At 39.0% G+C, this 27,544-nt stretch overlaps 1 protein-coding gene across 1 annotated transcript in view; it reads left to right on the top strand.

The window, feature by feature from the left end:
- The first annotated feature begins 3,494 nt into the window (after nucleotides 1-3,494).
- The window catches only part of LOC117735920 (EGF-like repeat and discoidin I-like domain-containing protein 3), a 61,261-nt gene continuing 37,211 nt past the window's right edge, over nucleotides 3,495-27,544 (top strand). The window contains exons 1-3 of the mRNA XM_034540839.1: nucleotides 3,495-3,555; nucleotides 3,980-4,009; nucleotides 11,882-12,010. Of these exons, the coding sequence (XP_034396730.1) occupies nucleotides 3,495-3,555; nucleotides 3,980-4,009; nucleotides 11,882-12,010 (220 nt within the window). The remainder of the gene's footprint in view (nucleotides 3,556-3,979; nucleotides 4,010-11,881; nucleotides 12,011-27,544) is intronic.

Here is a 27,544-nt window from a genome sequence, read left to right as displayed (position 1 = left end):
CATATAGAAATAGAATACATGACGCCAAACATCACTATTGGAAGAAAAGCAGTTTATTAGATTTACTGGTCAATGTTTGTTTTTTAAATGTAGGCTACTATTGCACCATATTATGTTATTGATTTAAAAAAAAAATAATTTATACTGTGTGATGGTGGTGTGTATTTGCATGTAAACAGGTCACTGCTGCACAATGTAGAAACAAATCAAAACTGCTTCTAACAATAAATGAAAGAAAATACATGATCACATTTCCCACAACCTAAACCAAATCATATTACAGCTACATATGTGAACCCCTTAATATGTGTGGTGTGTGGTGTGTGTGTGTGGTGTGTGGTGTGTGGTGTGTGTGTGTGTGTGTGTGTGTGTGTGTGTGTGTGTGTGTGTGTGTGTGTGTGTGTGTGTGTGTGTGTGTGTGTGTGTGTGTGTGTGTGTGTGTGTGTGTGTGTGTGTGTGTGTGTGTGTGTGTGTGTGTGTGTGTGTGTGTGTGTGTGTGTGTGTGTGTGTGTGTGTGTGTGTGTGTGTGTGTCACTTGTTCGTCCTGTGCACCAGCCCCTCTATCTCCACTGAACACCTTGAGGTCACAGCAGCCCTATGCTGGACAGGCTGGCTGGTTCCCATTTAGATTATGGATGGTTATTACTGCCTCCCGGCTGTCATTCAGATTAAACCAATATGTCCAACAGAGAGAACCTTCTCCTGGGAAGGAGGAGGGGCCATTTAAATAAGCCATCTCCAGAACCCTCCATGTTTTACAAATGTATTTGTGCAGTCTCAAGATGCATCAATTTGTCAAATTTTATTTTTGACAAAATAATACAAAATATCTGTCTTTCTGTCCAAATATGGCTATTTCACTTGGCACATGAGGAGAAACATATTAAAACATGCACATGTGCCTGTGGTATTCCTATATAAATTGATTATAATTTGTAGGTTGAATAGTTTTGATACTGAATAATGGAGAACATTAACATAGTTTGATGGTATGTATGCTTACAGCTCAAATATGGAGGTTGGGTTTGTTTTTCACCACTTTTTGATGATGGACATTAAACTGAACTGCTTAATGTTTGTATCACAGCACGTTTTGAGATACAGTATGACGTAAGCACACCCGAGTGGTAAATCATGATTCTCTCTAGATTCATTGTAGATCTGTTTATAGCCCTTCTGCTGAGGGAAATATGCTGGTTTGGCTTTGACGATCATCTTTATTGCAAGGGAAATTGAAATATGTTATATTTGCAGGATAATATGAACATAACCATTCCATTTCTCAAAGAAACGCACATGTTGCCAGAATATTCTTTCTCTTTTTCTGTTATTTAGTGAACAACCACAATAGTACCGCTTTCCTACTATCCTAGTAGTATGTTATGTGATGTCTTTTTTTTCTGGTGGCTTCGCAGGTATTTCCACCAGAGGTGTGTAAACAGCAGGATGAGACCGAAAAGTAATTATTCAAAACCAGTCTGTGAAGCCCTTTATTGATTCTCTGAACAGCAGGTACAAGATGGGGCATTAACCATGCTCACATGTTTCAGAATGACACCGTGTTAACCCAACCCCCATCCCAACTTCCTCCTTAATAGGTTCTCCTATATAATATTGTCACATTATCGCAGCACATTGTCCGCAAAGTGTAAACATACGTTCTTTTAAGTGCATCCCCAAGGCAAGCTAATGCCCCTTATTTGCCTTAACATCACATGTATGTGAGGTTAAGCCAGTTTTGTCTGCAGTGTGTGTACTACTGCCTGGCAGTGACAGATGACCAGCTCAGTAGTTAACTTACAATTGTGCTGTTTCACTATTTCAGTAGAGGCAAACACTCTTCGTATCTTCTAAACTATTCATCAAATGTAAAGTACATCTACTCTTGTCAGACAACAATTATTCTAAAGACAGGTGTGGCTCCACATATTATCATTCTGGTGTAGGGGAAAAAACACTCTGACTTGTTTGTGCTTCTTTAAACCAATTACAATGGCCTTGGGCGGTGCTAATCACAGAATGCAGCAACGGTGCTCTTGCAAATTAGATGGCGAAGATCTCGGAACGGGAGCAGAATGCAGCGTGAGATATGTGGCGGACTTATACTCACTGTCGACATCCCCTGAGTCTGACAAGACAACAATAGGTACATACACATATTGGAAATAACTCAAGTATTGCAACTCGCATTGGGGGGTTTTGACTCATCTTCAGGAACACCAACAACTGACGACATACTTGTAGCCAGCCCCGCGTTTTATACTACGGAGTATTTTACACACTATTTTGATTCACCACATCAACACGTACAACACATAAAAAAACTTTTTATTTGTCTATTTTCTCACCGTGCGTATTTATGTGTGGGTGTAAATAGTTGTCTGCACTCGGAGGCATGTTTTTCCTTTTGTGAGCGTGTGACTACAGTTTGTGTCTGTGGGCTTGCATGTGTGTGTCTTGACCACTATGGTAAGAGAGGAGAGGAAAACCGTTCTAAGTGAATCCTGGAATGTGCTTGGTTTTGGGATTACTTCGGCCCGTGTGTGTGGGAAAACACAAAGGGGAGCATCCACTGCCAGACAGATGATAGGTTGGGAAGGTGCTTGGCTTTGGCTCCTTATGACTTGAGCTTTCTCTCACAGTTAAAGAAGTGTCAAAGGCTGTGGTTCACTCTTTAATTCTGTCTGTTTATCACAGTGATATCTAAGTGAGTCTGTTTTACCCCTCAGTTTGCAGCTGCTGGGGAAAGATTCATGGCTGCTCTTTTAGTTTAAATAATTTATTCCAGAGGTCTATTAAGTTTTTCAAAACAGTCCGCTCAACTTATCTTGCTCGACATTTAGTAGATACACAGAATACAGACCCCCCAGAAATAAGGTACCGCATTAAATAAGATTGGTAATATAAAAGTTTCAAAAAAACCTCTGAGAGCACTTTGTAAAGTGATTTTATTTTCACATCCAAAGACACCACAGGGATTGCAGACTGACAGAGCACTGATGTTTGCTTTCTGGAGAGGAGAGAAATGTACTCTTTGCTTGTTTCTCATCGTTATGATTGGAAGTGTTGACTTGATTAGCTTTCTAAGATGAATTTGAAGGCATTTGCAGCTGCATGAAATGCTGGCATCCATAACTGTCTCCCTGTCTGCCTCATGATCTATGCGGCCTTAACCCTCTCCATATGCTAATACATAATTAGTATGCAGCACTGTGAATTGAAAAATGTACATGACATTGAATCATACTTTAATTAAGCTAGCATGCTCAGGCAGTATCATTAGCGACTGAGAACATCTCCAAATCCCAATACATTCATGTTTATTCATCCATCCATCCATCCATCCATCCAACAAACCGATCCAAGGGAACAATAACAGAACATTTTATTTGTCATCCTATGCATTAGACGCCCTTGGTCTTCTGCCTCTGTAGCTGTGTACACTATCAGACGCATGTTCAGAGTGTTGATGGAGATGGAGGGTTGTGGTAATGATGGCAGACAGGCAAGATCTCAGCCATGAAGCTGGACTGGGTTTTAGGAGCCATGGAAGCAGTAAACAAGTATGAAAGCCCCAGGGGCTAATCCTACACTGGTCCAGAGTGATGAACACATATTAGTCAAAGGCCACCGACCTAGCATTGTAGAAGTGTATAAATGGGGGATGGGCTATGGCGTGGTCTCTAGCTCCGCTTCATGGTGGTGGTGGTGGCGGGGGGGGGGGGGGGGGGTAGTCCACTTGGCAGGATGTTTTGCCCTACAGGTAGCAGGTGTGTCTGGCTTTACATTCTTAATGCTCTCTTGGATTACATGTGGGATGTTAATGCACACATGGTAGAGCATGGGGCAATTAATAATATAGTTAAATCAGCAGCGTTGCATGCAGCTGAAGCACTGAATACTGTGACATAGTTGTGATGAAGCTAATTTTATTTTTCTCTCTTCCCATCCTCCCCCTTTTTGTCCTCTGTCTCAACAGCAGCAGATGGTGAGGAACCAACTTCAGCAGGTGGGAAATGTTTATGCTTGGTAACGTGATTTCCCTTTGTTTGTGTGTGTGTGCGTGTGCGTGTGTGTGTGTGTGTGTGTGAGAGAGAGAGAGAGAGAGAGGGAGGAAGGGAGGGACGGAGCTCTTTCACTTTCTAAATCTTTACCAAGCCCCCTTCATTACCATTGACGAATTCCTGTATCAGCTCACCAATCATGCCTGGTCAGAAGCACTCATGATTATATCATTTGGTGGTTCAGTTCATGCGGCAGTCCTATTTAAACCACTTTTAATACTGTGACTCTTTCGAAAGAGCTCGTCTTTGTCTGGTACCGTTATGAGATTGTCAGACGCTCACAGTCCAATACCACGATTGCTTTTCTGAATACCTGAGTAATTTCAAGGGGAAAATGACTCCTGAGCTTTCACTTTACAATCCATTACCTAAAGAGTAGCATTAATATACAGCAATTTTAACATTTCAACAGCTTACAGTTTTCTTTGTATCTTTAAATGTATACCATTAGAATCAGTCAGAATCTACAGGACCAATCCAATCTCTAAGGAGCGCGTTGAGTGTGTTTTGTGCTGCCGTTAGTGTTCTTAAGGAAAGGTAAAGGAAATATCTGTTAATTATCATTCCTGAATGAAACTTCCTGATTAAAACGTCTTCCTTCAGGACAATATTTGATATTCAGAAGTACTGCTTCTCATTATTGAAATAACTAATGTGAGCGTTTTATTACAAAAGCAAGACCACAGAGGACAACTGTAAACAAGAACCTGATTCATCTTCATCAGTGATATAATTAAAATGTCCCTTCACATCCTGGGGAAGTACCGCAACTGAATACAAACTTCCTACTTCAGCATCTAATTGTCTTTATCTGCTTTTCAATATCAATATTAATATCATCAATATTAATATCTGCTGGTTTATTTGAGATCAAATGGGTTAAATCAAGAATGATTTAATTAAATAAGACATAATGCCACACAAATCAACGCAGTTTGTTGTTGCTATGCTAAACTTAGTGGTCAGAAAATAGGAATTGCAAACACATGTCCTCACATACAGTACATATATAATCTGAATATATATTTGATATAACATATAAACATAAACTCTTTCAATTAAATCAATACAAGAATATTAAGAAAAAAAAAAAATAACACACAAACTAAATATTAAATTTCAACCTATAAATGTCGACCCAAGCACAATAAAAATGCAGGTATTTGGTGGCATAAATGTCACACAGAAACCGAACTATAGCATTTTTTTTTTAATGTACTGTACATATTTCAGATAAAGGAGAAGAATGTGCACCAAAAAAAATTAGCAGATTTAAAAATGACCCGAATTAAGTGCGACTTGTGACCACTGACCTGGAACAGGAAAATAGGACAGGGCGACGTAGAAGGGCAAATTACTCATGACAGGTCTGAAGAATTTAGCATATCAGCTGCCATTTCACAGTCTTCTCATCTCTAATGCACCTATTCACACCCTTATGTGTGTCTGCACATGTAGAGAGGACAATCTCAAGCAGGTTTGGCCTGTATTTCTTTAGTTCTGCATCTCTGTGTCTATGTCCATGCTGATTTAATTGTATTTATAGTGGGCTATGAATATTGGCCCATTATCTACGTGGCATCTGAAGCTACGATTTTAAAATTAATAGTTTGAGGTTGAGAGAGAAATTCTGCAGAATGTGCTAAACATTACAGAACATCGGATCTGATTTTGTCTTCCTCCCCATTGGAATTAGATAGAAATTGCTTGCATTTTAACTTGAAGGTCGGATTCTTTCTCTTCATATTGTACCCAAAATAATCCCAAATGGAAAATGGTAACTAATTATTTAACACTTACTGTATCTTAACCCTTTTGGTGCAAAACATATCCCTCAGAGAAATAGCTGTATCCGAACAGATTATTACACTGAATAACAATAATAATAAGATAATAATAATAAGCATCGTCTGCCACCTTCTTAATTGTGCTTTATGGTGTATTGGGAGATTGTCATGTTTAGCATATGACTTAGTGAAATTAATACCACTTTGATTAATTTAACTAATTCATCACATTTTAGCTTGAATATTATTGTGTTTAATAAGCATAATTTCTTTAATGAGTCATCAGTGAGCTCAAAATAACCTGCCCTACTTTTGTATAAACAGGAGGTGATTTGAATGGGCACTTCCGTTCATCAAAAGACTAATATATATAAATGCCCTCAATAATAAAGATGTTATTCTTTAACATCCGTCCTCTCAAATCACTACATACACAAAGCTCTCCAGTGGCTTTCAGCACCAGTATATGAGCGGATCATGTGCACAACATGTATACAGTAATGATCGACATTTGCTCTTGTATGAAATTAAAGACAAAAAGAGTGAGAAATCATCTTCTTGCTTAGAAAGTGTGTCGGGTGCAGTTCTATGAGAGCTCTCCACTAGGGGTCGGCTCCGGCTTCCACGCACCAACCGCATATTGAATATTAGCGAAGCCCATTGCAGGAGCAGCTCAAATAACATCAGAACAAATACTATAAATGCACCATGGTTGCATGATGTCACTGAGACCTCAAGAAGCTTAAAGGTTAAGTGGATACCAAACAGTCGCTTTGCAGAATGCAGATCAGTCGTCCTCCATCGAACAGGTTGGAGCCAGCCTCTGTCTGGTTATCTAAATTAAGTTATGGCTAAGTTCCCTTGCTAAATACAATTAGGAACTGCTCACACACATTACAATCAAGAAAATGCCTTTTTTTAAAAAGAAGACTTACAACGCAGGAACACCGTTCTGACATTTTCATGGCATTTAGTCTCTGACAAGACAACCTCCATTTCTGCCTTTCTCCTCATCTTCCAAGAACAATGGTGATCTTCAGCGTGACCTCTCCATTTGGATATTTATTTGACATATTTCTAACCATTTTGTTTTTGCAAGATTCCTACTTCGTCCAACTCTAAGTGCATTTGTCTGATTGTCAAATGATAATGGCCTGAAATGGCAAAGTGGCAAGGGCACATGAACATTGGAGGCCAAAGACGCACTAAAAGCATGAACGTGGGCCGGCTCGTGCTGAGTGCACTGATGTAATATTGGTGGTGCGGTGCCAACTTTCATCAGTCGAGGTGAAGGATGGGTGCAGTGACCATGAGCCTGTGAACCAGTGAAGCCGTCGTAGAGAAAGAGGCTGGGTTAAAATAGATTTGACACAATTAGGCCATGTCAGATTTCTCTGTGATGTGGATGGGTGCACATTCAGAGCCGAAGAGCTTGAATGTACATTTCAATCTCTTGATGCAGGTAGAAAGTGTGTGTCTGTAATGTTAACAAGGGGCCAGCTTGTTACCTTAGTACTCTGCCAGACAGATGAATTGGAACTGAAATTCTGAGTTGACGATTTCATTTTCAGCTTAATCTTTCATTGACAGTCAATTCAATGATCTACTGATTTGAAGTAAAGGTTTTTCAATGAAGGTTGTGGGTGTCACGGAGAAAGTGTTGCTCAGTAGAGCTGTCAATCGACTGCAAACAAGCATCTTTCCACTGCAGATGCTTGTTTGTATTTAGTAAGAGTATTAGATGCACTTCCTCCACTTCTGCTGTCAATGGTCAGCTGGCCCCTCAACCTGACGCACTTCACTGGGATCGGCATACATCTTTTTTAATGCCTTGTCCGACCTCCCCGTGTTCCCAACAGACACATACGTAACATGACCAACACTTTCTTTTTCCCTGCATTATATTGAATAGCTACACTACTGTATATTGTATTGTATAATGTTTTCTCTGAGTTGCTTAGGAGACATGTAGAGTGAACAGTTAATTATATCCCTCCTATGAAATCAAGTGAGTCTTAATATCAGTTTCAATGGTGTATGTAGTACTGAAACTATATCATTTATAAATGGCTAATTTTATAATGGGAAGGATAATGTAATTAGAGTTTGCTCATAGATTTTAAAAGAAAGCTAATGTTTGACAGCGGTCAGTTAAGACGTAAGAGCACATGTGTAGCTCTAACCTTGAAAATGTCCGGCCTTTGTGATTGATCTTCAAGGAAACAAAGGAGGCTTTCCTGTGTTTAACCATTGGTCAGGTTTCCACAGCTGATTGATTGGACTCTATTTGCAGCCAGAAAAGAAATCACAGCGCTAGTGCCGGACACAACACAGGCTCGCATCAATCACTGAGCGAGCCTTGGCTTATATAGCGTAGCAGCAGCTGACATTCACACAACAAAGCTGCCAGTGTTTCCTCCAGACATGCGTCACACAGACATTCATCACACAACCTGCACGCTGAGTGAAGAGAGTATCTCTCGACAGCCTTACGAGATCTCCTAAGATGACACACAATGGCCCCCTTCCTGTTTTTTTTGGAAGAAATGTTTATTATTTATAAAGGTTTTGTCTCCTCTCATCCCTATCACTTCCATCATGGCTATACATTAATTTATACATGACAAAATGATTATTTTTGCAGTGAATTAAGTGAATTTAAGGTACACAAAATAGAAACACGTGAATGGAAAGCCAAGTATCTAGAGTGTAATTGTAAATGTCAACTTCTCAAAGGGTTACAACCAGACTTCTTAGTCCAGCAGCCACATATTTATATATATGTTTTGTTTATTTTTAAGTAGGTTTTGCAAATCTCAACCCATGATAATAGCAAAAGCAATTATGCATGGCACTTTCCTATTGCCAAGGTTAGTTTGCATTGTCTCAGCAGAATTGTTTTTGATATGATATGCTGATTAGATGTCTCGTTTTTTGTGTGTGAGCTAACTTCGCCATTTGATCCTGACTTACATCGTTGCAGTCCATCAGGTGTTCTCTTTTTTTCAACACATGGGGTGTACAAATAAACAGTGTTTCCCCCACATTGTAGTATTGTTGGTTTAAAGAAATGATCATCCAGCTCATCAATCAGGAAATACATCGTTGTTGAAATATTACTTTGTAACCTTTTGTTGCCTGTTTATATAAAAAAACAAAAAACATTTCCGAATAAAATGTATCCGCCAAAAAGAACACAATCTTAGTGTATCTCTTTCTCTCTGCCTGCTTTCCTCCCTGCTTTTTTCTGCTTTATGCACTCTCCATTAGGGAGGCTGTCAACACTCCTCAGTCTAACTATAGATCATCACGTCATCACGTCAAAACAGGCCTAAAACCGTTTGTAATTCATATCCAGAGGCCTTCTAATGCCAACGAGAGAACAATAACATGCTTGCTAGTGGTTTTTCCCGGTATTTATGTATTTCCTTGACTGAGCTCCTTTTCAGTCTTACATTTTCTGGGTTGGGGCTCGAGTCTTAAATGGTTGAGCAAATGATATAGTATACAATCCAAGGCCACTCCCGTTTATTTGACAAATGTTGTGCTCATGGCTTCTCATTTGTCAAATTGACTTAAGAGGGCATGATAGTCTCACCCTTGAGACTTCTTGTTGCTTATCACTTAAAATGAAATAGGAGACCTGTCAAAGCACAGTTTACCTGTAATCTCTAAGACACGACTGTAACAAGACTAGAATAGAAATGATATCAAAAGACTGGGAGCTTAAAAAAAGGCTCACAGAAGCAAATTAGTTTTTCTTCTTCTGGTTATTCTGTCAACATACTTTTACAAGCTTCAAACTGACCACACGTTATCACAAAGCCCACCAAAGGTTATCCTCACAGCAGCATGTTAATTTTCAACATGTGCTGAGCTTTGGCCGCGTTTTCATTAATATCCAACGGTAGACTACTAAAGTTTTCCCATCCAATATCAAACCACAAAGTTTTGACAGCACTCAGGGCAGTCGTACAACTCAATGTTTAAAAGATGAGACAGCTATTGGCAGGCCCTTGAGTTATGAAACCAATAACCCCGCCTCAAGGCCTCGTCATTTACATTTGGCCCCACTCTTTAGGTTGGTCCAAGAAAGATTTTAGATGGCAGTAATATGACACCATGGTGTGGGCACTGCCAATGAAGTAATATATTGCTATGTCATATACATTTAGCTGTAATAACTTTAATTAAAATCTGTGCTTATCACCATTGGTCCCAAAGAGATAACATTATGTGAATAAAGCACAGACTCACAACAAAAAGTGCTCCACTGTGTTATTCATCATTACTATCAGAACTTTGAACGTTTCTTTTTTAAAATATTTTATTTAAATTCTTTTGTGTGCCAAATCCCCAGTGGGAGTTCACTAGCAGCTGCAAAGCTACCCAGTGTTCACCCCACCCAAATATTAAAGAGAAAAAATGGTCATGATGAATGGGCTGCTGCACACACAGCAAGAATACATGTGCTTAGTGGATATGAATATGAATCCCCTTGCAAAATAATGTTTTGCACATTATAGCTTTATGACCCTTGTGCAGGAGACGACATACGCACCCTTTGATTTTCAGTAGGAATGCTGAACCGTTGTGATCAGTCTGTTGTGGAACAGCAACATGTGGAAACTTAGGCCAGGACTCGGAGTGATTGGAGGCGTACACTTCAGCTTTAGCAAAGTAAGCAACACAACTACGAGCAAACACACGGATTAATAATGCAAGAACCGATGCATTCATATATGACTGAAAGCCATCCTTAAAGTATACACCTTTTTTAAAAGGAAGTAAGTACCTAGTTTCAGTACTCTTTGCATAATTTTGCTACTTTATGAACCTTCTCATTTAATGGCAGATGATATTGAAAAGTTACCATATCCCAGTGGTGATTATAAAATGATGTATCATTAAAGGAGTTGCCCTAAACATGTTATCTATTTGTTCTTTTCTATACACAGTTCAGTTATACATACTTCGTTAGCAGCCAGTAAACACCATATGTCTTAAAAAAACAGAGCACCTTGAGAGTGAGAATACATTTCATTGTAACCAATCTTAGACCGTTTTTTTTTTTTAAACAGTTTTTGGGGGGAATATTTGTTTATTTAGACTGATACAAAATGATCTACTCAAAGAAATCAAAGATTGGTGTGATACCTCTATGCAGTGTTACAGTATTGGCCACTATTCTGCACCCTCTGTTAAGAATAAATAGAAGAAAAAGAATAAATAGCGGCACCAATGGCCCAAGGTCAGTTATTAATTATCCAGCTTGCCTGTGCCTCATACCCAGCAGAGCAGAAAAGGTCTATGCAGTCACTCAAGCAAATACAGTTTTGCTCAGTGGAATAATAATGCACTATTGACAATTGATCACATACATTGGGGTATACAAAGATCAACACTAGGCTATTTAGCTTTATCTGTTTGATACTTCAATTGTGCATAACAACACAATTTAAGTTATATTGCTCTCCATGGAAACAATTGTTCAAAATGTAACTAATAATCAGGGACTATTTAATGTTTTTGTATGCAAGTATTTGATAGTTCTCTACCATACAGCTAGTCTGTGCTCTCCACTAAGCACTGTTAAGATGGAGTGGAATCTATTCAATGTTGTTTAGCCTGTGTCTTGGGCTGCTCCACCAAAAGCCCGCCTCCTCCCGTTCTCCTGTCATTCTCAGCTCGCCTATCAAACTTTTTTACTCATACGGTGTCTCACAAGGTCCAACTCAGGTTCAGTTATTCATTCATTCAAATGCACCAGCAAAAGTCCTTTGGATTTGGATAGTTTGGTTCACATCACTGGCTGTGTCAAAATGTGTCTGTTGGCATGTTCATTTTATTCATTCTTAAAAAAGCATGCTACACCAGAGTGAATCAGTTACCTAGAATATTGTGTACTTGTATACACAGTAAATGAGAACGAAGCTGGAGCTTATTACCAGTGTCTCACGGCCTGAACCCACTGTTTTAATGTTGGCACAAAGCAGACTTTTTAATAGTGTTCTCTTTTTTTGCGTGCAGGACCTTGCCATCCAAACCCTTGCCACAACAGAGGGACATGTGAGATCAGCGAGACCTACAGGGGAGACACATTCATTGGTTACGTCTGCAAGTGTCCCCCGGGCTTCAGTGGAGTTCACTGCCAACATAGTAAGTTGAACCTCTTTTATCTTTGCCTTCTCCAAAAAAACCTTGAAACATTCTCACAAATAAGGGTAAACCAAAACCATTTTGTATCGAACCAAGTGCAAGTACTTACAGTTGAGTACTTGCCAATACGGACCCTATACTGATATCGTTATCTACGCATCCCTACTCACAAAATAGAAACATTTAATCAAATGGCTTGTTGAGTTTTGGAAAACCTGTTTCCTTTAACACAATCCATGAAGTAAAGTTTGTCCATTTGAGCTGACAGATTTTTCCAACACAAATAATGACCTTGAGCAGTGAATAAATGTCAAGCAGCTGAAGTTAATCGCTGTTAAAAGGACGAGTTCAGCAAAATGATAGTAGGTTTGGTGGAGAAAAGAATTGATGATCTGGCTTTCTTTTGTTGAGCATGCTCTTAATAAAGGTTCGTGTCAGAAGGTTTTAGCTGCCTATGGGATAATACTTTACATTAGAACAGGAGCATAGACTTCAAGTCCCATACAGTTTATGCTCTATCTTTAAACAGACTTCCTGAACTCTTACGCCTCTAACGACTTGAAACTAGGCACAAATGTATTTACTAACACAAATGTTGCGGTGCAAGCCGATTCTTAAAAAGATAAACAACTTATATTGATTCTATTGATGCAAAGCTTTCTTCAGGCATCTCCTGAAACTCCACAACAAACCACTGAGCTTTTTGATTTGATAACTGTCCACGGCAACAACAAGGATCAGCCAAAGTGAGCTGTGAGTTGTTTTTTTTCCTTCTTTACTGTTCGCAGCAGTTTTGAAGACCATTTCACAGCAGTGTCAAGGCATCCTTATGATAAACTCACTTGCAGTACCTCTTACCAAACAAGTCTGTTTGGAAGTGAAACCTAGTATCAATTCATTTGTTATTGTTATATAACAAGTGGAACCAACATGAGCAAGTTCAGCATCCAAACCGCTACATTAATATTTTCCTTTAAAACCCCACTCCATTTTTAATGAATACTAGAATTTAGAAACAGCATATAGCTATCTGTGTATAAGTGCTAAATCTTTCTTAATTCTGCAGGATGATGTATAGGCCAAGTCCTGTGGCTGCCATGCCTGAGTGTGTGCTTCACTGAACATTGCATTAGCTTGCATTAGTGTGCTTCTAAGTAATGGATTTAATGTATCATGGTGCAACCTGTGTTGTGAGATGGATCATTATCGGGTTGAAAGAGAAAGATAGACGCAGATAGAAAGAGAAAAAGAAAGAGAGCTCAGATGTATTGAATCTTGTGCTTGCAGAACGTTAACCAGTGCTTGCAGAAACCATTTATATCTGTCTCACTTACACCAAGGTTAAACAAGACAGCAATTTAGTGGTAAACTGAAAAAGAGGCGGGGGGGGGTCTTTTGTTTTGAGACAGCCTGTGTCAGTCATTATTTATTACTTTCCACATCTTTTTTTTCCCATTTTTAATGAAAACCTACAAAACATAAAATCAAATGGAGCGAGTCGCTCTATCAACGGCCTGTCATTGTGTTTGTCTCCAGCCTGAATTGTGAGCAATTGCCTAGTATTCATATCATAATTCAGTTATTGTTTCCTATTAAGCCCTTACCGAAACTGATTCGGTATGGGCTGAGTACACATTAATGTCTGCCAATTTTCCTCACCTTCATTACAGTTGAATCAAAGAGAGTGCGTGTGTTCGAGAGAGAGGGAACAAAGGGAGAATTAAGTTAATAATCAAATCTAGCGTATAGATAATTCCTGCAATTAAATGATAAAGGAGTACTCATAATTGTTCCTTTTAGAATGACAGCTTAGCTGGCTTTGTTATGGTATAGTGTTGGCTTTTAATAGATGACATGCTCACTGAAAAGGATAAGAATGAGAACATTTCAATTGTCTTTTATTTTCATGAATATCACACAATTTTGTTGGTGGATATTTATTTTTCTTTCATTTTTACTGCTGCCAGCAGTTCAAACTTGTATATAACTTCTTAGTACTGCCTCTGTCAATACTATGAATTCATCAATACATGAGATAGTCCTCTGGTTAACAGGATGGATGACTCATTTCTAAAATCATTCAAGGAACATAGCTTTTAATCAGCCTAGAGTATTTATCTTATGTGATATCTAATCAAGTGTTTTAATTCCGTACTGGCCCAGATACATGTTTGGCTTTGTGTATACCGTACTGATGTAACATAATATATGTGTGTGACAACTCTGGCTTTTTACTGTTGCTCTTACTATCTCCTTGCTCTGTCAGTGCCAAATCCAATTTCACACCTGTGAACGTTATCCTAAACACATGCACTACATATCCTGCCTGTTAGACCAGTTGTATGAAGCATAGCCAGGAATGATGTCGAACATATACAGCGAGGATTAGTACGAGCTATTTTAGACATCTTGGATGGGTGGATACTGTATGCACTTAATTGTGTAGATTTTTTTTTTTTTTAGAACGCAGCTTTTAATGACTCAACTTGAGATTTCCATTTTGAGGGCAGATGTCAGATAATCTCAGCTGAAGGTGTTGGATGGGTGTGCAGCCAGAGCAGCCATTAAAATGAACAACAAGTTTGATTTCACTCATTTTTACCACTTTATATGCAGCTGAATCTCACACGTTCTTGTTTCCATCATATAAAATATTGCTTGAACGTTAAACTTTTGTCTTTTGCATTAATCATGTACTTGTGCTAAACATGTTTATCCCATAGCATTGGTTTACGGTTTTGCTTTTTAAATAATACAAAGAAAAAAGGTGAATAATGTTTTATAAAAGTTTTAAATAATATTTTTACCACGTCCAAGTCTTAACACCCCCTGAGAAAACCAGGATTAATGTCACAATTTCTATGATGAGAGCCCTTATTATCTCAGTCATTCGTCTTTCGAATGGTGTGGCGTTATGTCTCTGTGGTGAGAGAACGCTATTGGGCGAGTAGCCAGACATTGTAATGACCTGTCACAGGGTGAAGATTGGGACTGATTGCCTCCGTCGTCATGGGGTTGCAGATCATATTTAGGGCACATGATATCCATGTTATCAAGGACAAATGAAGTACAAACTGTAGGATTTTTTTCAGGGGAAGTGTTTTGTTTTCCTGAACAGAAAAGCTGCCACAATGTCTCCATGTAAACGCTTGTTTAACAAGACTTTAATTTAATTTGATGCAGTAAAAGTAAATCCTATCTTTGAAAGTTGGCAGATCAGATGAAAATATGTCGCCCTTTTTTCTCTTTGAATAGGAAGCCTTGATTGAAATTTCCTGCGGCTCTTTCTTCTTCACTCTCTTTCAAAGATGTTGGAATGAGCGAGTCTGTTTCCATGCAGAAACCAATACACGCAGTGTACAAGATAAAAAAAAAGAATTAGCAACGTTTATTTGGTTTAATTGTCTCTCAGATGATTGGTGGTCTCTTTCCATCCTCCCTTGGCCTGCAAGTCCTTGGAGCAGATTCTATCTTGGTCTTTGATCAATATGTGTCTTTGCCTTTCTTTTTGAAACACACCAGCAGGGCAGGATTGATTGAGGCTAAATGTTGGATGTATGAGGTCTTTTTTAAAGCTTGGCCCTGTATTTGATCAGGTATTGACAGAAGTTGTCATGCTGTATTAGCCTGACTGCCTCTGCCAATTATTAACTACAGGATAATCAGCTGGTGTTCGTGGCTGTGGACCCCCGAGCGCAAAAGAAAGAAAGGGACTCCACAAGGACTAGCTCTGTGCGCACTCGGCCCTACCTCACTTAGGAGTGTATTAGTGACCTGTGTATTGTGCGTTTTGCAGGTGAAAAGGAGATATACCTTTTGCTTGTTTATGTTCGCTCTAATATTTCACCAGGTTTCCTGACTCCTCGCCTTCACTTTTTTTATGGAGAGTGAGCAAAAGAAAGAGAGATGACGTTGTGCTCCATTTACTGAGTAATGTCACGACGGCACCATAGATAATAGCGCTACAGCCCGAATCAGAAGGACAGTGGTTATGTGCATCCTCACCGTTGAACAATAGACTGTATTTGTGAGGCACAAAGCATAGGCAGAGGGCTGACAGATTTTCCCAGTACCCCTTCCCACCTGTGAGCACCCACCACTTTACCAGTGGTTACCTAAACCTCTTAAAGAGAGAAATGACTTGCCCTTCTCAAACCTGCCTCTGCCTCACAGGAGGTGACTTTGTAGTGCCGGATCTTCAGTTTGTTGTGATAGCAAGGGGAGGGAGGTGTGGGAGGGAGGGAGCTCTTGGTATCCGGCATCTCCCACTGCTCCCACAGAGGCCACTGAGAGAGGACAGCAGGTGGGGTGGAGAGAGATTGGTGGGCTTGTGGTTTTCTGCTCCCTTTCGCCATGATTGAGGCACTTGGTATTGCCTTCTTACTGTGAGGCTGCGCGGTAAAAGTCACTGCAGCAAAGATTGTGATGAAGCATGGAAAATATTCTCTTTTTGTGGGAGTTGTTAAATATTAATAGCATTCTTACCGGGCCACAACAATTTATTATTAAAAATTATTATTATTATTATTATTATTATTAATAATAATATTATTTTAGTAACCAATAGACCAATATGACAAACAACAGTGTTTTTTGACGAACCAGTATGCTTACATGCTCTAAACATCTATACAAAAGTTAAAACCAAAATGTATCATTAAAATGGTTAATTTGATATCTATGAGCATGTATCAAGATCAGTTTGCCAGCTGCCCCTCTGACCTTACGGTGTCAAGCATAGGGACTAAATGAGTATTTGCTTGCTCTTATGTCATAGTTATTTTGTAGAAAGGATAACAGTTCTGAACACATATTTCCAGAAAATAAGCTTGCAAATTGCCACAATATCAGCTTCCTTTTCATCTCAGTGGTGAAGCTCCACAAAATGCTTTTGCTGTTTTGTTTTGTAACTCCGGGGGAAAGTACTTAATCTACAGAAATCCACTAACTGTCTTAGCTCATATGAGCAGTATAGCTGAATTGTGTTTTAGGGTGGAAGTTTTCGGGGCAGGCTTAGCTAGATGGATTAGCTAGATTGATTTAAGTGCAACTAAAAGTTAGTGAGAGAAAGTTTGTTAAAGAAACTTTTCCACGGTAAACCGTTGGAAGGAGTACTTAGTCCACAGAAAGTTAACCTATTTTCAAAAATAGTCATCGGCTTAGTCATAGTGCCCGAGGTTTATTCTGTGAGGTATAAATCGTTTTACTAGCCTCTGGGTTACAATAAATTATGCTAATCTGCAGACCACTTTTATTTTTAAATGCATAAATGATCATGAATAACTTTTAACACCGTTTTTTTTTCTCATAATGATGTATACCTATTCAAAAATGACAAACTTCTTCTGGTCTGCTTTTTTCCTTTTCTTAGGGTCAACAACTTGCATAACATTTTGTAACTGGATTTCAGCACAACACTATAATTATAGTGTTTATTTAGGTTAATAACTTAAGAGTTTCTGATGTATTTTAAAAAACAGTGTTCAACTTCCAAAACCTCCCATTGTGGGTATAGATTCACTCCTGCTAGAGTTTCCCAGGGTCATCATTGTATCACCGATCTAAAAACGTGCCCCACTAACAGAAGTGCCCTCAAAACTAATGTGAACACTGGCAGCCTCAAGGCGTTCCCCATTGCTCCACTACTCTGATGTAGAGCTGTGTGGAGGATATTTCCAGACATCCTCTCAGCATTACATTCACAATTCCAAAGCCCACTCAGTCCTCAGTCTGTGGCTAGTAGAAAGCTACATTTACAGCAAGAGATCAGTGTGGAGAAGCCTGGGAGAAGGGTCCATACTCCCCTAAACGTCAAAAAGAAACGACCACAATCACACACAGCTAAACCGTCAGACGCCAATGATCAACAATTCATGGCTTTCTGTCTCGCAGGAGTCGTTGCACATCAAAATGGAAAGATGGATATGCTCGTGGGCCAGCATTTGTTTTAGCTCACTGCACATTTGTTATTTCTTTGTTCAAGGCGCCCCACATTTATGTCACTGGAAACAGCAGAACGCCTCTTTATGTGTGGTTGCGGTTCATTCATAATCTGGTCTAAATATGTCCTTTAGAGTACTTTTATGTTTTACTTGTTAAGAAATACACTGTACGATATTTTTTACCATTTATTTGATATGTAAAAAACATATTTCAGATCCACCTTCACATTGGGCACATGGCATTCATCAATACATCTGAGGAAGACAATAAAGAGTTAAGGATAAATCAAACAAATGGAACATGTTTGTTTATTTGTTAGCATGTTTTACTTGGAAATCTACACAAAAGGTCACATTCATAGACTGTAAATAAAGATAGATGTCACAACTGTTACAAAAACTACACCAAAATAGTCCGGAAACAGGCGCTGATGCCCACTTTTTTTGGAGCTCAAGTCTGCACAGAAGTGATCGGGGGATGGATGGGGATGGAGGTCCTGCCAATTAACCAGCAGGACCACAGCTTGTTAGCATGAATGAAAGCCACCTAGCTGCTGTACTTGACGGACACAACTAACCATTATATCAATTCATGTATCATCAAATTGATGCATGTTCTCTTAGAGACTGAAAAATTGCGACTACTTCACTCAGAGCAGCTGTCAATCACAGCTGTTAATAATGACGTCACATCCGCTTTTTAGAGTGTCAAATTACTAATTAAAAACCTCGGACAGGCTCTCCTCCGTGTGAAGGAGTCTCCTGGTGGAGGTAAACAAATATATACGGCTTGTTTACTCATTTCTGCCACTTTTAATTGAATCCAATTCAATAACTATCAAATGTACACAGATCCTGTATTGTCATCTGTGTGTGCGTGTGCATGTGCACACAAAGTGAAGGAGACCCAGTCAAAGATCAGTGACGTGTCTATTTTCCTCGGGTATTCTGCTGCTCCTTTCTCCATCCCGGGAGTAGCTGACCCTATCGTGCCCCTGTCAGAGGGCATTTTGGATAACAAGCTGGGGAAACAAGCTTGAATAAAGCTGTTTAGGGTCACCTTGTTGGTACCACTGACACAGATGTTTTATTTAGCCTTCTAGAAAAAGCCTTGTGCCTAACCGATCAAAACTGACCAGTTTATCTTCAGGTTTATTAAATGCATAGAATGGCATCAGGCGATATTAACCAGGATCCATCTGTGCTTGGCCCTGATCTTGTCAGCATTGGCCTCATGCACGCTCTCACACCCTCATTTGTCAGTCCTCTGACCCATCATTGGTGATATAAAAGTGATGCATCACTTTTTCCATATGCCTTTAGTAAGCACTCAGTTCCGCAAATCCTGCCAAATAAAAACTGCTGTAGAAACACACTGAGTAAGATGACCTTTCTGGTTTGGCAAGGTGGTGCTTTGCTCGCAAAATTACAGACGGAACAGTTTTTTCCACGATGCATTTTTGCTGTTAAAACCAACTTAAATGCCATAGAATGCCTTCAGACAGTGGATGCTACATAAGATGGTCAGACCTACATCTTGATAGTCTTCTAAAAAAAGGCCAGCACTTTTGAAAGAATATTGGATGTGCAGAAGTGCTTCAGGAAGGGTTTTCTTTGTTATGTTTGTTAGGATTAAAAGTGAAAATGACTAGAGACAAAAGCCTTGAAAATACATCCCTTTTGTTTTTATATACAAATTTCCCCCTGGGGATGACTAAAGTATATATCTATCTATCTATCTGTATATCTATCTATAAGGAGCAGGAAAAATAATGACATCAGACTTGAAAAAAAAGAGCATTGATGTATTTGTTTAATTTAGTTGGTTTCCTTCCCCCCTCCAGTCCCTGAACACATACTGACCTGGTCCATCCTTCCAGAGGAGGAGTTATAGGGAACAAGCTGTTACTGGGGCCTAACTGTAGGTCCCCATAAGACACTTGAGCCTTTCTGTCACCTTCTAGCCTCTGCAGTAAGTATGGATCTTTTGGCAGATGGCCAAAGCATAAATAGAGATGCATTTCCAAAAAAGTGTTGGACTCATCACCGCCCAGGGCTTCTGGGTGACCAAAGCACAACACTGACAAATGTTCATCTTGACTACACAGAACTGCATTCATTCAGAACGGTAAATATGTGGCCAAATTAGCATTAGTGTTTGAGTTCAATGTGATCGAAATTTAAAGTAAACGGTTATGAGAGTTTTTTACCAAAGCATTTATGGAATCTCCTCTAGACCAATAAAGATAGATCAGAGAGAGGGTCAGCAAATGAATTAATGCAATATGTGTGAAATTACTCAGTTGAAACCACTGTAGTATCTTAATTAACTCTCAATATTAAACTCTGCATAAGTTAGTCATTCAAAATCTGACGCTTATCAAAGTCCTTCTTTTAGTGGACATGAGTTTAAATATTTAGTCAGGAGGCATGTTGGGCCACTGCTGAAACATTTTTAATGGATTGCCACTAAATCTTCTCCAGGCTTACATTGTCCCTAGAAGATGAATCTTATAGACGTTGGCGATCCACTGACTATTGTTCCTGCACCACCATGAGGTTGACATTGTTGGTTCAGATTGAATATCAATATCTATCAGATGGATTGCCTTAAATTTAGCTGATGCTGTCCAAGTTCCCTCGAGAAGAAATTGTAATGGCTTTGATGATCCTCTGATTAACTTGTACCATAACCTGCAGGTCAAACGTTTCTCTTTCATTCAGTGAACATCTAGCCTACTCCTTGGATTGGCACAACATGTGGTACAGACATGTTTCCCAGACGATGTACTCTGCTGACTTTGGTGGTCCCCTGGCTTTTCCTCCAGGGTCACCATGAGGTTGACATTCATATTGAAATATGACAACTATTGGATGAATTGTAGTGAAATGAGATGCATATGTTTATGGTAACCAGAGGTTCCAACTGTTATAGCTTTGATTATCCCCTGACGTTGTGTGTAGCACCTCGGTTTTGCCACTTGGATGTAACTAAGGCTGTCAGTTTTGTTAAAAACAAAATGTTGTATTTATTTTTGTATATACTCAAATGATCTCTGAAGGGCAGGCTCGTTATCCTTATTTTCCCCCACATCAAGCCCGTGTTTGCTCTTTGGCCTGCCTCCACTTTCTTTCTACATCTTATACCATTTATGTGTCTCTTAAACATTCTAGTAAGTGTACCTCAGTGATGTTAAAGAGCTTTTGGATCACACATGGTTGTTCTGAGCTGATCATTATTCCCCTCACACACCTACTGTGGAGGCGCCATCTGCAAGCTTAAAATGACACTTAAGGCTTTCCTCCAAGTGTCAATCTGCCCCCAAGCTGAGGGCTCTTCACAGTCTGCAAACCCCAGCTTCGACAGAACCCCCCGGTCTGCATGTCTTAGAAAATGATGAGTGTTTTCCTTCTCAGATACTCAGACCTCTCTGCAATGCATCCCAAGATACCTTCCCAAATGATTCTGGAGTGCTGCTGTGAATAACCTCTCAGTGGGATAATCCCACTTCAAAAAGCGTGTCTTCCAACACTATTCTTAATCCTGAATTCACAGCTTCATGCATCATCATATCCCTTGAAACATGAAGCATGTGCCACTGTGAAAACTAACCTGCATGTGAGATGAGATTCATTTTCAAATCAATACTCATGGTAAGCCTAGATGCACATGACCATGCAGAATTATGTCACTGTGACAACACATATCAAGTACACATCGGTTAATAATAAATGTCTCTTTCAACTGGTTGTGGCACATCATCAGACACCAGTTAAGAATCCTGTTGTGTATGTTGATAGTCACTTCAGTGGCATGGGTAATGCCAGGATAGATTGACAGGATAGATTGACAGTGGAGACAGGCACTTCCATGTTCCATCTTCTATCTCTGACTCAACTTGGAGAGACAGGTCTTGTCCCGGCCTTGTGTGGTGTGGAGTCGACACATTTCACTGCACCAGCACCTGTCAAACACAGCATGCAAGGCTGATTGCCCATATACGAAGATGCAGCTCTGAGGAGTACAGTAGCGTTATAGAACTATTCAGCCAGGACTTTAATAGGCAGGCCGTCATGTAATCAACACAGATACTGTATGTGCAATATGTGTGTATGCACGTGTATTGCATCTACGGCAAATGGGAACGTTTGAGTGAATATTCAGTCATAAAACAACACAACAGGAGTGATGAGATTAGATATGACGTGATCAAATGCAGTCGGTAATTAATTCCTCACTCTGTGCTGTACATACAACATATGGCTTTTATATCTCTGCCCTTTCAATCGAGTTCTGTGTTGCACTAAACCTGACCAAAACAAGTGGGGAAAACTAATATTCACAAAAGAAAGGAATAAGCGTGAAGATTGCATCACAGGATAAACGAGCACACACACACATCGAAGAAGGAATGCAAGAGAAGACAGCCCAAGATAAACTGTTCTTCTCAAAACAACAACTCCATTTTTAAACATTTTGATATTGTTCCCATGTTAATACAGTATTGTCATGTGTATAACATGCCATGTGCAAAACATTTTATGCAATGTTAGATGTATCTCTGTGGTATCTCGGTGGTCACTGAATGGTACGTTAAGGCTGTATTTTATCCTTGGGGTGGGCCTCATACAAATATTCCCACAGATTTTTATTGTCATTCAGACATGATATTCTCCTTAAAAAAGTGCTCCATCACAGAGCTTATAAGATAATGATAAAGATTGTTCCTGGTCAGACGAGCGCCCAAGTAATGTAAATCATTGGCTGTGTTTTTTTTGTTTTATCCCTGATAAATTCATTTAATGTGTCAGTTGATTGCAATCTTTCTTCAGTATTAAGTCCAATATCTGTAGTATACCAACATCAATCACAGGGCATCAGCGGCAGCTTGTCCCAGGTTAAACCCCCTCCACTATTGCAAAAAAAAATAGGATGATTACTTCTTTGGAAGCACGAGTGTTCAAGCTCAGGGGTTAATTATGTGGCAGGCATAAACAACCAGTTGTCTACTTCATTGCTGTCGATCACTGACTGTAGAGGTCATCCCACTATTCCTTGCCCAGATAAAGATGTCAAGAGAACCAGTTTGCTTACCAAACATGCCTAGGTTCACTGCCTCTGTGACACAAAAGCAGATAAGATGAGATGAATCTTCCCCAGGGAAGAGTGTGCACAAGGGCTAAACTGAGTCCAGATGGAGAGATGTAACACGATGAGACATCTCCACATGAAAGCAAAATGTTGACTAACCTCCAATTGTGTGGCTTGCAGGGACTTGGCCGAGGAATTTACCAAGTCTTTACCCAGATTTACCCAACATCTGACTGTAATATAATAAAGGAAGTGGCTTGAGATGTGGGGGCAATACTGCTGAGACATTACCTTTTTAATTCTGCTAATTAAGTTCGAGGGCTTTACAAATTTGAGAGGATTACAAGCTATTACGAAGCATTTATTCCAATCATCTGTGTGATTTATGTTGTTGTTTGGGGCCAGTTTAGGCTCCCTGGCGCTGCTTCATATAGTTAAATCCAGTTGAAATTAAAAGGCCTATTTTAGTATAAATCAGCTCTGTAAATTAAATGTCCACAGTTTTTCTGTGTACCTTAGTTGAAGAACATGCATATATCCATTGTTTTCTTTCTTTAAGAAATACTATTAAAAATGTATATTGTATGTGCTCTATGACCAAAACAATTGTGTTTTCTGACTGTCAGTTCTCTAAACTCTTAACCTCTAACACTGATTACTGCAGAATGAATTACACTCAGACAGGGTTTGAGGGTACAGCGTGTAGAACTATGGTGGCTGATGCAAAAATGCAAATGACTATTTACAGCCAGTTTGTTTTTTCCATTCTGAGCTACTGTCAAAGCAAGCTGGCGCTGTGAAGAGGATACGCTCTGTATGTAGATATAAACTACGTATTCTAATGTAACAAAACACAACCATTTTTCAGGCGCTTAGACTCTAAATAAAACATACTTAATTATGTTTCATTCAATGTCTGACAATATATACCCACTGATGGAACTTCATAATTGTTGGCCCCATCTTTATGGCACATGTACATACTTCGTCGTGCAAGATTTGACACGATACCTTTACTGTTGAATGAACTGGAAAGCAGAGTCTTTGGGCTGTGTTTAGCTGTAGCAGGTGCCGGCGCTGCAGAGGTCAGTGCAGCCCAGCGGAGAGGGCACAGATAAATCCCCCCCCATACAGGTCTCCTCCTGCTCTCCAGACGCACAAAAGCCAATTTAGCGCTCACAGCCAGTGCTAGTTCCCGACACGTAGAAGAACTATTCATTGCTCTCATTATTGTCCGACTGAGACACTTTTTAGAGGGCATTAGAGGAGCAAAGTCAGATAGCGAGACATTCCAGTGCAACGATGAGTCTGATCATAGACCGATCAAATGTATTCTGGGGTTCATAGTGTACAGAATAATTTTCTCTCTGCAAGGGGTAAGGAAGACGATGATGATGGTGTTAATAATGATAACAGAATTGTATTAATAATTGTATTCATCTTAATTTGAATATGTCTCGCAACAAATTAGTTAAAATTGAAATATATTCATTAATAAAGAAATTAGTTTTATCGACAATTGGCATAATGCATGGCATAATATGTACCTGTGCATATTTCATAATAATGCACTGTATTATTATGAAATAATAATATAATAATTTTCCTGGTGTTTCTGACCAATAACAATTGTATTTGGCCCACCACTGTATGTGCAACAGGTGGATAAAACATCAACACCTTGTTGTTGTAGAGTGTTACAATCTAATGTAATAACACTAAATACAGTATTAGTTGAATCGGCATCATCTTGGCTCAGTATCAACAAGTGAACATTGAGCCAGTGTGTTGTATTATATTAAATGGTACACCCTTTAGTTTTATTGTCTCCATCTGCTGTGGACATCTTTACACAAACTGGCTTGTTAAATCCGTTATAACCAAGATAGCATCATTCCCATTAAACTAAAGACATCAGTTGCAAATGTTGTTTTTCCAAAAGGCTTTAATGACCTATTCAATTGCAGGATGGTACAATCTGACTATCGAAGGGGAACTCCTTTGGATGCGTGCCTGCAACTGTGCGGTGTAAACAGAAACACTGAATGTATTTACCTGACCACGAGGTGTGCACATCTTTCTCTTTACACCCTCCTCTCTCTTTCTTTCACTGTTTCTGTCCCGACAATCCTCTCCTCACTTCTCATCACCTCTCCTCTCTATTTTATAGGTGACTTAAACTCATTCTCTGATGTAATCCCTTTTCTCCGACCTGATTTCCTGTCAATACACCACTTTGTTGGTCTTCCTTTCCCTGCATTTCTTATAAAAGCAAAGCAAATCCTAAGTCGGGCTAGTTGTTTTTTCACCTTTTGAGTGGCTTTCCCATTTGGCTACCTGTGTACCTAAAGTACTGGTGGCAACCGAGCAGGATGTGAACAACATCACTTTTCAAAGCGGTGTGTTTACCGTGGTGAAATAACAGTGAATTAGGCTGTGTGCAGAATGACATGCGGATTGCTTATGGTTTTATGGTTTATGGTATGCCCTGTGCCTCTCTCCCACCAGCGCCCATCCAAGTTTAGCAGGTGTGGCTAATGGGTGGATGTACATACCTGTTTTTTTTTAATATATATATATATATATATATATATATATATATATATATATATATATACTTTGATATTTGAAGTACTAGTCTCTACAGGGTGTGCTTTTAACTTTCACATTTTCCCAAGAGCTTGCCAAGCTAAGATTTACTTCAACATTTATGTCATTAAAATTAAGATGTTCATATTAATGCTTGAGCATTTATTTACATATGGATTCAGTTAATGCATTGAATGCTTTATATCTCAATGTTCACAAGTGGCATTGAAATCACATCGGAGTGTTCCACTTTGTTCGCAATTAGTAAAGACCACATATTCCTCTGTACAAATTACTCCGCTATGAATTGCATTCATTATGTTTTATATAACCTGCTGTGGACCTGAATAATAACTGTATTTATTATTGGTTTTGTCACATTTGCTAACAATTACAAAAACAATGAGAAGCTGAGTTATTGAATTAGGATTATTGTTCTTTATAAGAACATACACATAATTCCCCTTAATTGCATTAACCTCCCATAATTAAGATGTTTCCTTCTGACAAGTTATTGTTTTTTTATCTCTATGATGCTAATTGTGTGGTCAGTAGAAAGCTGGTTTATTCTATTAGCCATGCTGGCAGTTTTTGGATTTTCCATTATAACACTAGCTCATCAAAGCACAGTTAAAGGTGAGGCTGGAGCATAAGAAAGATGACAGGTCAACATGAGGAAACTGGTTAATGGGCACCATTATCCTGTATCACATTTTAAACATGAAAGGTTCATCGGAAACGGTTTGTAAAAGGGGAGGGAACTTAAACAAATATCTGTTAGGTAGTTGGATTAACTATATGTCAATCAAACTAGTGTTTAAGCCAGTTGGCAGAATATGGAACATATGTTTTCATTGGGAAAAGTCATTAGAGCATTGTTTGCTCTTCTTTCAATAAAGAGCAATGTGCAACAACTGCATATTGGAACTTGAATGGCTGAATTATTTTGTAAATGTCTTGAGAAACAGACAGTGGAAAACATCTAGGGTCTACACATATGCACCAGCAGTCTGTTATAATTTACATGTTCAATTCTAATTGAAGATGATTGGCCCCTGCAGTTTAATCTATTTTCTGCATAGTCATTTTTTTCAATATCTCTAAGAATGAAGCTAAAGAAATTGCTGTTGCATCATATTCGGAGGGTCTGTGTTTATTTTATGTGCAGTAAATTTTATCTATCACCTGCTGTTTTTCACTAATAAATGATTAACAAATCACAGGGATTCTCTATCATCAGCTACATCTGAAGCAGGATGTATATTAAAAGACACAGCAGGCCTTGTCTTGAGTGTTTCTTTACAAAATATACATAAAATAAAAACACAGTCTTAGATGATAATCAAGAATATACATTATGTGCGAAGAGCATGCTTGTATTTGACTGCAGCATACAGGACATTCACCAACAAAAAAAAGATATATTTTGAGATATTACACATTTTCTTAAGTGACTTATATATATATATATATTATTGATAAAATCTCAGGGAGATGATACACTAAGAAAGACTTACTTTTATCATATTTCACTTCCTTAAGCCTTCCAAATCTCAAGCCTAGTCACATATTAATGAAGCCAAAATGTAGTCACAGACGACATGGTATGTGTTAGAGGATTAAAAGTCTTGTAACAGCCATGGGCGAGTTTGAAAATCATTAGAAACATTTTCAAACGTTTGCCTCCTTTCCCCTCCCACTGTTATCCCATTTCCCTTAACTGTGGCTATAATAGGACAGAGTGCTAATGGGTGGGATGGGTGTGGTTGTTGTTCTGTCACCTTCTGTAATTGGTTGATGAATCAATCAGAGAAGAACATATTGCAGAGAGCAATAACAGATCAAAGTCAGCTGTACAAAAGATGATCATTATGTGGTATTTCTGTTCTGCTCTTCTATGTTTCTGTGATC

Source organism: Cyclopterus lumpus, chromosome 9, assembly GCF_009769545.1.
Source record: "Cyclopterus lumpus isolate fCycLum1 chromosome 9, fCycLum1.pri, whole genome shotgun sequence".
Classification (NCBI taxonomy): domain Eukaryota; kingdom Metazoa; phylum Chordata; class Actinopteri; order Perciformes; family Cyclopteridae; genus Cyclopterus; species Cyclopterus lumpus.
Note: the sequence above shows the minus strand (reverse complement) of the source record. Positions and strands in the feature narration are given on the sequence as shown.